Below are 17,463 nucleotides of genomic sequence, written 5' to 3'. Positions count from 1 at the left end.
TGATTAGTAGTTGAGAAGAAAAAGAGGAAGGAGGCTGCCTGAAAATGGAACATGGTGATTGATGAGGGGTGTCCTCAGCTTGTACAGTCACGTACACTCACCATGAGAATGGGGAAAGACTGTGAGGTGAAAGTTAAATACTTACAGTGCATACGGAAAGTATTCACAGCGCTTTTCTTTTCCACATTTTGTTATATTTCAGACTTATCTTAAAATGGACTCAATTAATTTGTAAATTTGTAAATTTATAAAAAATAAAAGATTGAAATATTCTATTTACACAATACACAAGTATTCACACCCTTTATGATGCTTGTTATTGAGCATCCTACTTCTATCAATGGTCCTTGAGACGCTTCTACAACTTGACTGGAGTCCACCTGTGCCTAAATTATGTAATTCACTGGACATTATTAGGAAAGGCACACACCTCTTTATATAAGGTCTCACAGATGATGATGTATGTCAGAGTGAAAACCAAGCCACGAGGTCGAGAGAATTGTCTGTAGACCTGCAAGACAGGGTTGTGTGAAGATTACACTTCTCTCATCCTCTCAAAGGAACTCTGAATGCCAGTCATAGTGACCATTGGGTCCTTGGCTTCATCCCAGATTAGTCAGTTTGGCTAAGCGGCCAGATCTAGGAAGACTGTTGGTTGTTCCAAACCTTTCCATTTGAGAATGATGGAGGCTACTGTGCTCTTGGGCACTTTCAATGCTGCAGAAATGTTCTTGTATCCTTCCCAAGATCTGTGTCTTCACACAACTCTGTCTCGCAGGTCTACGGACAATTCTCTCAACAAAATGTGGAAAAACTGAAGCGCTGTGAATACTTTCCGTATACACTGTAACAGTGGGGAACCCCATTTTGCCTGAAGAAACCAAACATCTGATTACATAGGCTACTACGCATAATACTGTATATTCATACAGTATAATATCTCTGTACCAAAGGATCAGTGGTTTACTTGCTTTCAAGTGCTTTCAATTGGTTGGCCAATGCTTGTCTGAGGAATACAATGACATTGTTTGAGCTACAATGGGAATTAGAAGGAAAAACAACAGTTACTCATTAACACATATTCCAGGCAAAACATATGTGACAAAAATATGTGAATCTGGTTTTGCAAGTCACCTATTTACATATGTCCATGTACAAAAACAAAACGACAACTGTACAAGGCCATTATCCAACTGTTGCCACACCCACTCTTTGCAGACTAGGAATATGAGAGTAATAGCACACTAAGTTCCACAGCTTGAAACATTTTTGGTAAGATAAAAACAGCCTGATTGGAATAAAACATCCCAATGTCATACTGAGGTGATGCCCTGTCCCATATTTATTGTAATGCTGGAGAGGTGACCCCTGGAGAAGGGGTAGAGATCAGGATGTCACGTAGACCTCAAACAGGCCAGCCACAGAATGCATACGGTAGAAGATGCTAAACGGCAGGCCAATATTCATCACGGCAACCCACATGTACACCTGGTAGAAATTGAGCCCATGGGGGTTCTCAAACTGTGGCCGGGCACCAAACGCCGGCATGATCCATAACTGTAGACAAGAAGCAATAACCAGTATTAAATTATGCTAAATTATTTATGGGTACAATAACAGCTGTTTGTGTGGGGGGAGGATGCACATAGTATAGGAACTCACAGTAATGTTGCAGAGCATCAGATAGGCGCAGACCTCCTTCAGTGCCCGTCTTTTCCAGCAAAGACGCGTGGGGCAGTGGTGTGACTGTGAAACCGTACTGATCCTAATGGGGTCTGGCTTGATATCAAGCTCGGAGTCACTGTGCGAGCGTGTGGCGTGTACGTTGGCGTACACCTCCGGGGCGGCGTTGGTCTGCGCGGGCGTGGGCTCGTGCGGCAGCCGGTGGAGGCCCTCCACGATGAAGCCGTTCTGCAGGCACAGCTGCACGATGGCCAGCAGGGCGCTGGCCAAGTTGAGCGCGTCCACCTCGCTCTGCACGCCCGTGGCCACCACCGCCACGATGGTGAAGTAGCAGATGGCGAACTGGCCCATGGAGGCCCCCAGCAGCAGGCCCACATCCAGGCTACGCGTGGGGTTCTTGCCGGACACGTACTCGCGCCGGTCCAGACCGAAGAGCACCCAGCCGGCCACCGTGGCGGCTGACATGAGCACGTAGGCCAGCGAGTTCATGATGTAATGCATGCGCAGCGCCAGGTCACGCTTGGCCGGGTCCTTGTCCTGCACATCCACCTTGTACATGATGAAGGTGACCAGGCCAGCCACCAGCACCAGAAGCCCGCTGATGGGGCCTAGGAGCACGTCTCGCAGGTGGAAGCGCAGTCGGTGGTGGTGGCACCCATCCACCAGGCGCCCCACGTTCTTCCACATCACGTAGGTCATGGCCGAAGCGAACAGGCTGTACTCGATGTTGAAGGGGTACAGGTAGTTAGAGGCCTGCTCGAAGATGCTGCACGCGGAGTGGCTGCACTCACAGTCATCCATTGGACCCACTGCAGGGGAAACCAAATGAAACCGATGTGAGCCAAGGACTTCTCCAAATGTGTGTGCAAATTCAATGAATCTTCAAATGTTAATCACATCAAAAATCATAATACCACTGATACATGTATACTGCTGAAATATGATGGGTTTTTTTAGATGGCAGGCTAATTGATGATAATTATTATTGATTTATAAATGTATAATTCCTTCATACTGAAGGAATGGTCTCTTAGACAGAGGCATAAAGCCTCTCCCTTGCCTTAGCAATGCACATTAGCTGATTGACTGATCATTGATGCATGTTAAATCAGGACTGTGTGAAAACAGAAACCTACAGAAATGTGAACTGTGTCATGCCGGATGAACCCTTGTTCCATGTGTGCTCACCTCGCATTGCCGTTCTGTGAGAGGCTTTGCTGCCATTGGATTGAGGAAGCACTGTCTGATGCAGAGACTCTTCAGTCACCGCTGTCATCCACAGCATCAGATTTGTGGACAAAGTCAACATCAGGCCACCACTACATTGAGGTAGACAGACAAATAGACAGACAGACAAACAGACAGACGCATGTATTTTGATGCACAATCAACTTAGATAAAAAAACGTGTGCCCTGTCTATCAGCCAGCAAGGTTTCTGACTGTAGTTTTGTCACAGGCATGTGCACTCCACAGAAGAATAGCCTTTACAGCACTATTGAGTTTTTTGCTAGTTGCCATAAACAGAATGTGTGCTTTGTGTACAATTTCACTGCAATGTGTGCCCATGGCACTTTTATCAAAGTAGGCACACACGTAGGCCCATCCTACCCCATGAAGGAGAGTTCAATGTCAGACAGAGAAAAGGAAGCAATCCTTCCCATAATTCTAAATGAAATCTTAAAGGTCATACACCTCTGTAATCTATGTTTTTTTCCCAACTGGAAGTTCCTGAAATGCTTTGTATCACCGCAGTGTGCAGTGATGATAGCAAACCTACCGTGTTACGTTTCTCTGAAGCTGAACACAATCCTTTGCATGGAGCCAAAGGAAGTATGACTGAAAGAAGGGTGATAAGTTGTCAAAATAGTATATCTAAATGTAACTCATCAAATAAATACAATATATATAATATATATATATATATATATATATATATATACAGAAACCTGATCATGTGTTCTCATACAGCTGGTGTAGCCACCAGAGATTCTGAAGTGTTAAACCAATTGCTGCTTTATGTTTTACTTTAAGCAAAAACACTAAGAGACGTACCTGTACTAAAATGAACACAGCCTGAACAATTGGGAAGACAATCTTAACAGGTGAGTCGCAATGAAGGTAGCCCACATAATTGGCAATCTTAAAGATGTCCATGATTATACTACATAAGCCAAAAAGAATTAGCCCCCCTGCAAAACACAAAATGCCAGATGGGGTTAGAGGTGTCATGTCTCATCTCTGATCTAGAGGACCTCATGAATGTATGTACGTTTGCGACTGTCATGTTGTCACTGTTAGTGTACATTTGATGAAATTAGTTTTCCTTTTTCAACTTTAGAATCAACAATGTGAAGGATTTGAGTTCCATAAGCCACAAAGTTACAGTTGAAAGTAAATCTAAAATCAAGCTACAGTACTCAAAAGTATCTCTCTCTCTCTCTCATTCTATCTCCCCATCCATCCATCTTACCCCTGAGCCAGATGGGACCAGCATGGCCGTCCTTGTAGAGCACAGCGCAGTGTTCGCGGACGGTGTAGAGGGTGTAGTAGAGCATCCAGCAGGTGCTGAGGATCATAATGGTGATGAGGTACAGCTGCAGGTGCGTGGAGGTGATGCTCACCGTGTTGAAGACGCTGGCACTGACCATGGCGCAGCCCAGCAGCAGCGTGTTGAGGGCCACCAGTGCCGACACCAGGGAGCTCCAGTTGCAGGCAGGGTCCAGGGAGGCCGGCCCGCCCGTCATGCTCGACCAGATGGACAGGCGGCGATGCCCCGCCACCATGGACGGGCGAGAGACGGGCGGCAACGAGGAGATCCTGGGCTCCTCTTCATCTTTGGTAGTCATCCTGCTGGAGTCAGGAGGGAGTTCTGTAGCCAGACACATTGTCAGTCAGAAGCAACCCAACTTGTACAGTTCTCTACCTGTTCTCGCCACAAACGGACACTCTACCCATACAGCACTGTTAAAACGCACAGATAACGGTGTTTATTCATTGGAAGCAATCAGCAATGAGAACAGCTCTTGTGATGAGATATGAGGAGCAAATAGTCGCTGATAAGAGCAGATTTCATCTACCAATAAATGCTGGCCTTTTATTCACCTGTCTCAGGTGCAGCCCTGGGTTTCGGTCTCTTTGCGTATACACATCCTATCGTTTTTAATATTCTCTGTGTAAATTTGGAATGACGAAACCATTAATCATATGAGTGTGTTTCTGTGGGCTCACCCAGGCCACCCTACCCTCAGGAGTACACGCTCTTCCCTCACCACGGCACAAGCACAATGCACAAACGTGATTAAAGCTTCATAAACCTCTCCAAGATTGGCACAAAAGGTATTGGTCAGACAGACTTGCTAAGCTAAAGAACATGTAACAAAAACAGGTTTGTATTCAGATGCTGGTGTCTCTTACCTGTGCAGACGTGTGTTGGCTGATGTGTGTGGAAGAGGTCATCGGACCCTCCATGGCATTTATACCCACAGAGGTGTCCGCAAAAATTTACGACAGCTACATAAAACTAGACTGTCATAAAATCAATAAACACTATCTATGTATTTGTACATATATCTTATAGAACTTGAAATCTCCAGATCACACGTTCCCATCATCCAGTACACATTGTATTAATTTATGTAGAGTTATCTAAGTTGTTTGAATCCCCCTCAGCTTTGAGAAAAAGGCAGTGCACAATGAGAAGCACTCTCCCAGTCTTAGGTTGAGCTGGAGGCAGACAACAAACAGAATGGAATGTAGATTGATCCCACAAATTAGAACAATTATGACCTCATATTAGATTCTTTTGAATGATGTTTGGAAGGTGAGATTTGTAAGTCAGTTTGCTTGATTAAAAAAAAAGAAATAGGCCTAAATCATAGGCTACAGAAAAAAACAGTAACAACCTAGTGATGTCTCATAATAATGGCTGTCTCCAATTAAATGAATCTCTTTAATCTTGAATTTGGCATTTCCATGCAATAAATGAATGTAAAGATGTAGGCAACCATCTTCAGGGTTGGGGCAGGGTTTCTTCCTTGGTAAGGGAGTTTTTCCTTGCCCCTGTTGCTCTTGGGTGCTCCTTGTTGGTGCCCCCCACCCAATCCCAATCCTCCCCCACCTTTTTTTATGCAGCCCTTGCCACTTAATCTACTAAACCCCTCTTCTACTGCACTTTTTACCCCCATTAATGCACAAATAGGCTGACACCAGACATAATTTCACTGCATTTCTTACTTCCAGTAACTATATGCATGTGACAATAAACTTCCTTGTATCCTTGTATCCATGAATATCTTCTACTGAAATAAAATACCACATTTTACACGTAGCCTAGGCCAGGGGTTCCCAAACTTTTCCACGACAAGGCCCCCCAAATACCACTAGGTTCTGGCTAAGGACCCTCTTGATGTGTTATTAAACCCATCGACAATACTACAGCAAATGTAAAAATACATAGCTAATCCTAATAATTATTTTAGCCACAAGCACTTCGCAATGGAGCATACAGTGTGTAAAAATTGTATTTGGGGCTTTCTGTTATATGAGAGCTATCACTCTACTATTATTCCCAGTCATTATCATGGGAAATATAATGTTCAGATATGCGTCACATTATTATAATGGCATTGTATAACAACCCTCATAGTAATAGGTATATTTTACATTTTTTAAATGTATTTATTTGTTGCTTTTATTTTTCCTTCCAACTTGCTGAGGCCCCCCTGGTACCCCCTCGCGGCCCCCCAGGGGGCCCCGGCCCCCACTTTGAAAACCACTGGCCTAGGCTATGTCCTACAGTCTCTTGGGACGTATTGCTTAAATTTACACTAGGCTAAATATGGAATTCTCCACTGTTTAGGCCTATCCCAAATAGCCTATGACATCTGATTTCAGTTCAGACAGTGAATCTTCATTCTTCTTGGTGTATAGGGCTACTGGCAAGGTGCTGATCATGCTGAAACCACGCCTTCATCAGTGAACATCCAGGGTGTCCATGGTAACCACGGGCGTGCTTCCTAGTTTGCTCGGCAGGCGCGATCTCGGGCATGCCGCTCGCGAGCAGAGGTGCGGGGCTTCTGCCCTAGCCCTTGAAGGTCTCTTTGGGTAAATGAATGCGATAACGGACAGCAGCATTATGGAGGTGAGGGAGCGATTACACCATGAATGACAAGTACCATAAGGCGGCTCGGGATGGCTACCTCGACCTGCTCAAAGAGGCTACACGGAAGGACCTCAATGCACCTGATGAAGATGGAATGACACCGACATTATGGGCAGCTTATCATGGCAATTTGGAAGCCCTACGATTAATTGTTGGAAGAGGGTGAGTTATTCAACAGTGCCACGTTGCACTGGAAGTGAAAGTTTTAGTTCTATAAGTGTTCAGCATGCATTGTTGTTTGTAGCAGTAACTTGCAAGACCGCAAAGACACCGCCTAGCATGCCAGCCGCTTAGAGAACGCCCGGTCACTATGCATAGTAGGCTATCGAATGTTAAAGCTAAGATTACGTAATGAGGTTGCATGAGTGGTAGGACGTGTGCATCCTGTTACCCAGATTTAGGTCAGATCAGATGCCATCTGATCACGTTTTGCTCGTGAGTGCTTTTTATACTTATTGTACCGCTATTTATTTTAAACACTCAATTCAAAGGAGTGAGGTTAGAAAAATACACAAATGTCAATATTAACTGTTATGTGGTTTATGCAGAGAGATAATGCGAAACCGCTCGGAAGCTCACTTGATCAAAGTCAGACTTTGTCAGAAACCTCGGAAATGTATTCTTAAATAAACTAATAATGAATGTGAGGTTGTAAATATTTGCCTACATCTTCAAGTGAACATGTTAGGCCTATCTTTTGTTTATTTCTGTAGCCTACACTTTGTAAGACAGCTACCTTTTCATTTTTTAAAGAGTTGGGTAGCCTACATTCTTTGTTCATTTGGTGTGTTGGTTTTCCTACTCTAAAGTTTTGAGTGTTTCCAAGGGATTCTGAGGACTTGCAATAATGTGGACACAAAGGCATTGTTCAAAAGCTTTCCAACTGACCTGGTTTTCCTCCCATGCTCATTATGACAGTGGTCAATTAACAGTTCCCACTTTGCTTTGGCAGGCAAATTGGTTGACAGGTCGGCTGGTACAGTAAGTCTCGGAGAGGCATGTAACATCACTTTTGTCAGTGCGCCATGCTCAACACTTTTAAACCAATGATGCTGTACAGGTTCCAGTTAGTAACAAGTTAAGATAAAAGATTGAGTCTTTCAGTGTTCTAACTGAAGCCATGTGTCTTGTGTGATGACAAACATGAGTGGGATAATGCTCACCTGGCCCAGTTTTTATGCAAGAAAGCAATTTCAGTACCACTTTACTAAAACCTTAGCCTGGTCCCGCCCACCTAGATTTTCTTTCAGGAAGTCTGGAACACTTTCATAATAATTTCCCCCTGACAAAAAAAATGTTGGGCCAATCAGCTACGAGAGGGGAAGACGAAAACAAAACTTATTGTGATAAACAGAAGCAGCAACACCTGCAAACGTCAAAAAATACAGTTGGAAAAATGCAGAAACTTATTTACAGCAAAGGTTGACCCACATTGTTTCCTGTCTGGTGATGCTGTTTATTGTCAGTTTGTAACGTTTAGGCGAAGTAGGAAATAACATTAGGAATCTCTGATCAATGTGATTGGTAAGGCTGGACCAATGATTTCAAAGTTAATGCCCGTCACAATGCAAGTGTTGGAAACCCAATCGAGAGTCAACAGACTATTCACTTTGTGAATGAGTTTGGATTTTTCCTGGCTACTTAAACCTGGCATCCATAAAGCATCATAAACATGCTTCTAGAGGTTTATAAAGGATTATTCATAATTACTCTTAATGGTGGACAGAATTCTATCAACTAGGCTGTTTAGGCATACTTAAAGTGCTATGATGTATAAGTATAAACACACAGTGAAGTGAAGCACACACTAATCCCGGCGCAGTGAGCTGCCTGCAACAACAGCGGTGCTTGTCTGCATGCTACTGAGACCTTGAATTTCCCCTGGGGATCAATAAAGTATCTATCTATCTATCTATCTATCTATCTGTCTATCTACAGAGACACGGTTTTTGACGGCCTGCTTATGGGCCAGACAGCTAACGGATCATTAGGAAAGATTAGATGAATGTAATCATTTATGTTTGGGCCTTTTTTAGGCCTGAAATCGCTGATACAACCTTTCTCACGGAGGTGGAAAACTCCTACCACATTGGTTATTTTGTTCCAAGTATTCACTTAACTAGCTGATCTTAATTAGCACAACTCTACCGGTAATTGGTATTACCTGTGTCAAGTGCACAGGCAAGGAAGGAATACTTTCTGGGGCTTGTCCACCTGCTCACTCAATTCTTAAAGGGAGGGGTTATGGAACTCATTGAATCATCAATACCTCTTTTTAGAACAGCCAATAAAAACAGAACACTAAAAAAGATTATGTTCTTATGATCTGACTCCACAATGCAGCACCACAGTGTTTTCACATGTTTTCAAAAATAGTTGTCCAATATATACAAACTGCTTTCAAACAAATCTCAGGCTTTGGTAACAGGGTCTTTAAATGTTGTTAATTTACCTACAGTAATAGTCTTTATGGAGCCAATTGTGATGCCTTACAAACTCTCTGAATAATAGTTTGTGGGGATTATAATACAACATGATTCATGTTTTATGTGCACAGTCCTCTCCAGTTAGACATATGCCACTGTCACTATGGTACATGAATACTTTATAAACATTGACAAGTAAGTAATCCAAAGTACTTTAGCTTGCAGCAATTTTGGCTAAAAACAAATCAGAAAGCAGAAAGACACCATGGAAGAAAGACACCATGCATGTCTGAACCTTGTTCATATTGTTTAGAAATCTAAACCAGCCCCCGATGTCACCGAAGCCACAAGTGACAAGGACACTCATAAAGTTAAAATATATAACCAGTGGCTCTGCATTTTGGTTATCATAGACTGTCACAACTTAGTTATGATTATATAATGTCCTCAGTTCACCCATGGCCTCATCTTAAATGTCTTTAACTTACGTCTAACTGTCCTACAAACACATAATAAATATTTTACTCATCTGTATGCCAGCTTGGGCTATAACCATCAGACTTATAAAACAGGTGTAAAGGACATCTGCGAACTACTTTTAATTTTGTTAGCAGATGTCTGCAAAAGTTACGCCTACAAGTGTTCTTTGTAAAACCTGAACTGGATAGGAAAAACCATGCATATTGCACAAAGAGAAATTTGAATCAACCCCTGCTTAGAGCTGTGTTTTGCAATAGGTGTCAGATTGGTTTAGAACAGCCAGACAGTTAAATTGGTCTCCTCCATGTTTAAGCTAAATCTATCTCGTTCTGCGCTGTAAAGTACGTTGAACCCTTTGCAATTAGCTACAGTCTAACATCGCTGAAGTGCAAGCACCAGTTAACTGTTTTTATGAAAGTCATGCCAGTCCATACAAAGGAAATAAGTTGAAGATTCAGACTAAATGGTGTGGGCCCTAACTACCAGGAATACACACACACACACACACACACAAACACAATGCAATGATAAATATACCCCTTGTTCTATACATGAGAGAATTCTAAAATGAATCAAGCTGTACAGTTAGGCTTGCAATGACGCTTTGCAGTTAGGATGTGGCGTGCACATGCACAGCCACACATCCCAAACACATTGTATTAAGTACTTCATTAACAGTGAAGTATTAACACAGTATTAGCATCAGTGGGAGCACACTCAGCAGCTCTTTTAGCAACAGACTGCTGCACCCATCTTATAAGAAGGAACGTTCCTGCAGGTCTTTCATTTTCTGTAATACCACTGTCATGAAGCACTGCACTGCTATTAATTAGGCTCTTTCAGCAATTTATTTGAATTGTTATATTGTTTAATATTTCTGCTATTTATTCTTATTGGATCCATCTTCCCTGGCTGTTGTAACAAGTAAATTTCCCCACTGTGAGATTATTTTTTCTTATCTTATCTTATTTTGATGTGAAACCCTTTCTTTGTAGAGCGTGAGAATCCCTGGAACCAGCAACTCAGGACATATTTATTGCAGGGCTTATTCATTGATGTTTATAGTGGAAGCTGTCTGGGGATGTTACGGTCGTTGTTACAATATTTCCCCAGGGAAGGTTGGCATCTGTGTGCAGATGTTACCCTGGACCAGGTGTTGATCTCTGCCGAGCAGGTGTTGGGTTCACCTGCAGATGCTGGAGCCTGTGGCACCACCGCAGACAGCTCTCTGTCTCTCTTCCAATGGTGACGCGCTCAGGGCTCCCCATAAATAATGCACCAGTGGCCTCTAAAGCTTCACCTGCGGCACATGAAATATTGATGAGTCCTGCTGGAGGAGTCAGGCTCCAGCAGCATTCTAAGGCTTCACTTGAGCCTATTTATAGGCCTTTGGGCCTGGGTCTTACGTAAGCAGGAAATGGTAGATGTTGAAGTAGGTGTGTTTGTATGTGTATATGTATATGTATGTGTATGTATTAGTTAGATCTAAGGTGTGATGGCGTATGTGTTTGTGGATATGCACATGTGCCGGTGAGGTGATGTCAGAATTAAAGGTTAGGTGTCAAGTCAAGCTATGGTCCTATGAACCCAGAAATTCAGTGACATTATTGTGCTGTTCACTGGTGCAGCTCATGTGGTACTCCCTGCAACTCTACACCGACGACACTTGTGAGCAGGGGATCAGGTTATGCACCTGCACCAACTGAACAGGGGCAGAGGTGACCCTCAGGGCAGACCTGTTCAGATATAGGGAAAAGTAAGAGGAAAGTGTGTGTGTGTGTGTGTGTGTGTGTGTGTGTGTGCGTGTGTGTGTGCATGTGTGCGTGCGCGCGTGTGTGTGTCTGTGTTGGGAGTTGTCACGCGTGAGGAAGAACGATTTTAGTCAGAGCATAAAGGGTTTTTGAATCATTTAGGTACAATGCTTGTTTGGGACTGTAGTAAAACTGTTGTAAAACATATTTTACAGTACCTTTGGCACAGAGACACCCAAAAAACCTCGTCATTCTCCATTTATCACTGTGTCCTCATGCATGGCTTGTGCATGGTTGGGATTAATTATTTACACTTGTCTGGCTGTATGTCTATACATGTGTGCATAATTACATCACAATTAAACGCTTAATCGAGATGAATGACCAACTGAACAAGAAGACTATTGTTCTGTCTGGTGGTAATAAGGTGTACCCAAATGGCAGAAAAAAAAAAAAAATTAAAAGAATATCAGACAAAACATGCAAACAACGGATAAGATAATAAAAGGAAAATGTTTTATTAGCTAGTTTTGCAACTTGCATAGTGCTGCTTTAACTGGTATGGCACCCAAGACAGTCACACAAATTGCCAGAAGAAAACCTTGGAAAAACAGCAATACAGACAACCTAGATATCATGTCTTTAGATTCCAAGAGTAAAATATGTCAATTCACTAATGGCTCTTTGCCTTTCTTCCTTATTGTTGCCAGAGGGAACCCTGATAAGTGTGACATATGGGGAAATACCCCACTCCACCTGGCAGCTGCCAACGGCCACCAGAACTCCCTGTCCTTCCTGGTGTCATTTGGTGCAAACATCTGGTGCCTGGACAACGACTACCACACCCCACTGGACATGGCTGCCACCAAGAACCACATGGACTGCGTGCGCTACCTGGACTCCATCGCTGCCAAGCAGACGGCCCTCAACCCCAAGCTGGTGGGCAAGCTGAAGAACCGGGCGTTCCACGACGCCGAGCGCCGTATCAAGGACTGCGTCAAGATGCAGAGGAAGCACCACCGGCGCATGGAGCGCAAGTTCCAGAGGGAGGCGCCGGAGGCCTCGGTGTCCGACGCCATGAGCTTCTCCAGCTACACGGGCAGCAGCATCAGCCGGAAACTCCTCAACACTGCCACCATTAGCGTGCCATACTCCCAGGTCTGACGGCACTGCAGGTCTACTACACCCACACAACAAACACAAATGACCATGCACACCCATCTCAACACACACACAAGCTCCTCCATACACTAGTGTAGAAGTAGAGAGTTAGACAGTGCAGTAAGACACCTAGAGGTATTTGTGGTGCAAATTGGCTTGCTTCTGACTGGTGTTGAGGTGTTACCATCAGGAACTTTTTAGATATAGACTGCACTGCATACGTCTGGAGGGACCAAAAAATATTTTAAATTCCTAGTGGATAGACTGAATGATCATGCCGTATGCATAGTGTTACTGTTAATAGATTATATAGACCTTTTCAATTGCAATAAGAAACATGTGCGTTCCTAAGGCATTTCTGGTGGCACAGAAAACAACGTTGAGCTTATGGTACCTTGGGGACAAACAAAAATGTAAAGTTTCAAAGTAGGCATTCATTTCAAAGTATCTTTGTTGGTTTTGAATGTTTCAATCGGAAATCCTCTAGAAACAGATTGAAAGGGTCTATATTTAGCACACCGTACATTCTAAGCTGTCATATCTGCCTAATGTCTGATGTCTGATCTTCACTCTCCTCTCAGGCTACTCTTCACGCCACAACCAGAGGTAAAACCAAGATCCAGAAGAAGCTTGAGAAAAAGAAGCAGGGTGACGGGACTTTCAAGATCTACGAGGACAGCCGCAAGAGCGTCCGCTCTCTGTCCGGCCTCCAGCTGGGCAACGACGTCATGTTCCTGAAGCAGGGCACGTATGTGAACCCGCGTGACCGCACGCGCCGCAATATCCGCCACATGTTCCCCTCCGACAACGAGGACGCCATCTCCCGTGCCATCAGTGAGCCGGACCTGCACGGCCCCGACATCGACCACTCAGAGGTCAGCACCGACTCTGGCCACGACTCGCTCTTCAACCGGCCAGGCCTCGGCACCATGGTATTCCGCCGCAACTACGTCAGCGGCGGCCTGTTCGACATCGGCGTGCGCGACGAAAGCAGCCTGGTGGACCTGGAGGAGGCCACGGCGGCGTTCCCCCCCGCCAACCTGCGCCTGCGCAGCCGGTTGCAGCGCCCGCCCAGCGTGGGCGAGGACAGCATCGGCAGCGCCCGCAGCCTGCAGCAGCGCAACGCCGACGACCTGCCCTGGGACGAGCAGGAGCTGGGACTGGACGACGACGACGAGCCCGAGAGCAACCCACTGGAGGTCTTCCTGGCCGCCCAGTTCATGAACGAGTTCATGCCCATCCTGCGGAGGGAGAAGATCGATCTGCAGGCCCTGCTGCTCTGCTCCGACGCTGACCTGAAGGGCATCCACATCCCGCTGGGGCCCCGCAAGAAGATGATGGACGCCTGCAAGAGACACGTGGAGACCATCGAGGACCCGGAGGCTATGGTGGACACAGCACTGTGAGTTAAGACACGATGTCTCACAAAGAGCCAGTAGCTGCTTTGTCAAATTCAACCTTGCAGTACATTATATAAAAGGCTTTCAGTACATGCATCTGCATGTAGTTTTATCACAGTTATATGTGAAACTTTATTAACATTATTTAACTTCAAAATATGTGAATTATTAAACTAACTGTCCTCATTGACTAGTTATCTTTGATCACATTCATCATTATTGGACTACAATTTTCTCTGTAATTTTCCTCATGGCCTGTTGCGTACTGTCAGCCATTATTAGGAAAATAAGGTGGTGTAAGTTAACATAATACAAGAAATGCTTAATGAAAGATGATTAGTCCAATGTGCAATATCCAGAAAGCTACTTTGTATTGTAAGTGGTGGAATCATGTATTAGGTAGGCCCAGAGCCGTATATAGAGACATACACTACTAGTCAAAAAGTTTGGACACACACACACTTATATGTAGTTTTTTATTTGATTCCTACATTGTTACAACAATAACTACAACATCCAAAGTATGACAGAAGACAAAGGTCTCTAAAAATATATTATTTCTTTTCAATTAAAATCAGTGAAAGACAAGCAGCTAACAAATGCTCACAATGTATGGGAAATCCATCAAGGCTGTTGGAAATCCATTCCAGCTGACTATATGAAGTTGGTTGAGAGATTGAGCAAAAGATCTGTACCTTGAAGAATTGAAAATATTGAAAATGTAGCTTTATTTACAATAAAAACCACCTGCTCAGATCAATAAAGATAAAGAAAGAAAAACATAAATTTGAGAGTTGGTGTGTCCAAACTTTTGACTGGTATTGCACATATGATTCATAAATCATTTAGGACATTCACCTTTGACATAATGGCTTCTATTTATATGTTTTATCTTGTGAGCATGCATGTGCTTACTTTATGTCACACTGTATACATTTCTGTCAGCTAACACATGGTGCATCCCCAAAAAGCATGGTGGCAGACGAATGTTGAAGAATACTGATGAGGCTGCCAGTCAATGAAGGCCAAATAGACACCCTGGGTAAAAGAGTGAAAATAACTCGGTAACACTTTACTTTAGGTTTCTACATAAGAGTGACATGACACTGTCATAACCCTGACCCTAACCTGTCATGACAAAAACCGAATGACACTTGACAGAAGCGAGTGACAGAAGCGTTTAAAGTAAAGCGAGTAAAGTGTAACCAATAACTCTCTGAAGTGATTTGGAGGGTTGTACAGATTTGGCCCCACTGAGGAGCTTCAGTGTTTTAATGAAAAGTTGCTTTCATATGGCAAGCTTGGAGTCAGCTGTGAAAGTCAATGTGATACTTCTGACAGGCTGACTTATGTGCAGGTGTTAATGCCAACCCATTTGAACATGAATTGACTTTTATTTTTGGGACCAGACTTGCTTGTACTATAAGAGTTAGGATAATTAGCGTATCCAGATTGATTCAATGAACTATTCAGCAGTGTCTGCATTTGTGTCACCTAGTGCAGTTATTTCTACCTCCACTGGAACCTTACAATTACTTGACATGGCATGAGTGCAGGTGGGATTGTGACTGGTGTCTCCTTTACTTGAGCATGCCATAGTCGTCGCCTAAGCCTAGTGTACATGCTAGTGTCTCTGTCCCTGTAGTAGTGTCAGTTTGTGGAGGATTTTTTGGTAGGGGGAATAAGCATGGTCTATCTCACAAGTATCTCACAATCTGCCAAGTACATAGACTAACAGAAAATCCTTTGTGACACACCAGTTCCTGTATTATGACATTGAACTTCAGTCTTTAGCCTTTTTGAAGACAGGAACCTGTACATCCATGCAGTAACTGAGAAGGAGTGATATGGGAGGAGAGGAAAGTATGTGGTCATCTATCTCTCTCTCTCTTTCTCTCTGCCTTTTCAATGACCTGTGGCTCCCCCTTCTGGACATTGTGCAGTGTACAACTCAACTGATATAGTGCTTAGCACCAAGCCTCTCTAGAGTGCTGTGATTCCCATACACATAACAGTTGAAAGGAGACACTACATGTCAATCTACTATGAATTATAAACCATTATAAACAACTTGCCATGCCATGTGTAGAAAACAGAATAAGGTGTTCATCATCAAGATGTTTTATTATGTGGATTAGTGAAGAGCATGACCAGTGTACCTGAATTCAAAGGTTTTCATTTGAACTTGCGATCACTAACAACTGTTAGTAATACCGGTATATAGCCTGTTAATATTTACAAACCATATTTCATTACTTTGCACCATTATCTGGTGTGAGGGTGACAGTATGGCGGTAATGTTCAATGATAGCCCACTCACTGAAACACTTTCTGTAGACATAAAAGGTTACTAAAGTAGATTGTCAGCACAACAATGTTACCTAGAATTAACAAAGTTTTGTTACTTTAATTTCCTCTTTATTCGTGATCACTTTGGTTGTAATGGTGGTTTTGTAATGGTGTCATATCTGGGTGGAATTATAGTGACTTTGACTAAAAGCTAATAGGCTGATCACAATCATTACACTGTAATAATATGCCAAAATCATTGTAGGTGGAATGAGCTAGCAGTGCCACAGTTTTAGGCACCAATGCGAAGCAGGGGAATAAATTATCTACTGCAACTCTCTTTGAAATGGATTCGTCATCCTTTTCAGGATAACTTTTCATTCCCAGACCTTTGGCGAATCACGTAAAGGAGAAAGCTTCTAAAGTGTCAGTTTTAGTTAGGGCGTAGTAGTACTCTCTCAAGTGCCCACTACTCAATACACAATACTCATTGTACTCAGGCCTTGCTTTTTTGTACTAAGCCAGAAATAAGCCCTTTTCATTCCACTGAGAAGGAAGTCCACCCAGTTTGCATGCGAACATCAGACACAGTTGACCCGCCAGTCTTGGTGTTTGTTTGTTTTCTGTAGTTCATTAACAGCCTACAAGCCTTCTATATTTACATGGTGTCTGTCATGGTCTCTGCTATGTGCAGTTATTTGAGTGTAATGTAGCATTTTACCGCGAAATGTAACACATCGTAATGGCCTGTTGCTTTAGAAGCATTTGTAAACAAACAAACAACTTGCTAAAGATGGTTTATGTAAATGAGATTCTCTGTAAATAGTTGTATTTATGATATATGTATTTTTGTATTCCAATACTAAGAGATATTGTAACATGACCAATTAATTGCACAAATAAAAACCCACACATTCAAAAGTTGTTGTGTGTGTGTGTGTGTGTGTGTGTGTTTTGGTGGGGTGTTTAACTATGTGCATTTTGCCACATGTAATCTAAAGGAAACAGGGTCTATCCTGTCAAACATAATTTCACCACCAGCACTATCAAGACTGAGGTCCCCATATCTCCAGCGTAAAAAAGAAACATATTTTCTCATCTTTACAATAGA

The 17,463-nt window shown here is 43.2% G+C and overlaps 2 protein-coding genes across 2 annotated transcripts; one reads left to right on the top strand and one right to left on the bottom strand.

Annotated features, from left to right (window-relative positions):
• Window positions 1–1,309: 1,309 nt before the first annotated feature.
• otop2 (otopetrin 2) lies at window positions 1,310–4,462 on the bottom strand. The gene is made up of 6 exons (XM_048246349.1): window positions 4,155–4,462; window positions 3,737–3,873; window positions 3,462–3,520; window positions 2,872–3,002; window positions 1,663–2,492; window positions 1,310–1,557 (listed from the first exon to the last, which is right to left on the bottom strand). Exons 1-6 carry the CDS (start codon window positions 4,426–4,428, stop codon window positions 1,387–1,389), a joined length of 1,602 nt encoding a protein of 533 aa, XP_048102306.1. The 5' UTR covers window positions 4,429–4,462; the 3' UTR covers window positions 1,310–1,386.
• Window positions 4,463–6,722: 2,260 nt separating this feature from the next.
• ush1ga (Usher syndrome 1Ga (autosomal recessive)) lies at window positions 6,723–17,253 on the top strand. Its single transcript, XM_048244755.1, has 3 exons — window positions 6,723–7,007; window positions 12,213–12,660; window positions 13,245–17,253. Exons 1-3 carry the CDS (start codon window positions 6,844–6,846, stop codon window positions 14,067–14,069), a joined length of 1,437 nt encoding a protein of 478 aa, XP_048100712.1. The 5' UTR covers window positions 6,723–6,843; the 3' UTR covers window positions 14,070–17,253.
• The last annotated feature ends 210 nt before the right edge of the window (window positions 17,254–17,463 follow it).

The sequence above is a fragment of the Alosa alosa genome, chromosome 6 (genome assembly GCF_017589495.1).
Source record: "Alosa alosa isolate M-15738 ecotype Scorff River chromosome 6, AALO_Geno_1.1, whole genome shotgun sequence".
Taxonomy (NCBI): domain Eukaryota; kingdom Metazoa; phylum Chordata; class Actinopteri; order Clupeiformes; family Clupeidae; genus Alosa; species Alosa alosa.
Note: the sequence above shows the minus strand (reverse complement) of the source record. Positions and strands in the feature narration are given on the sequence as shown.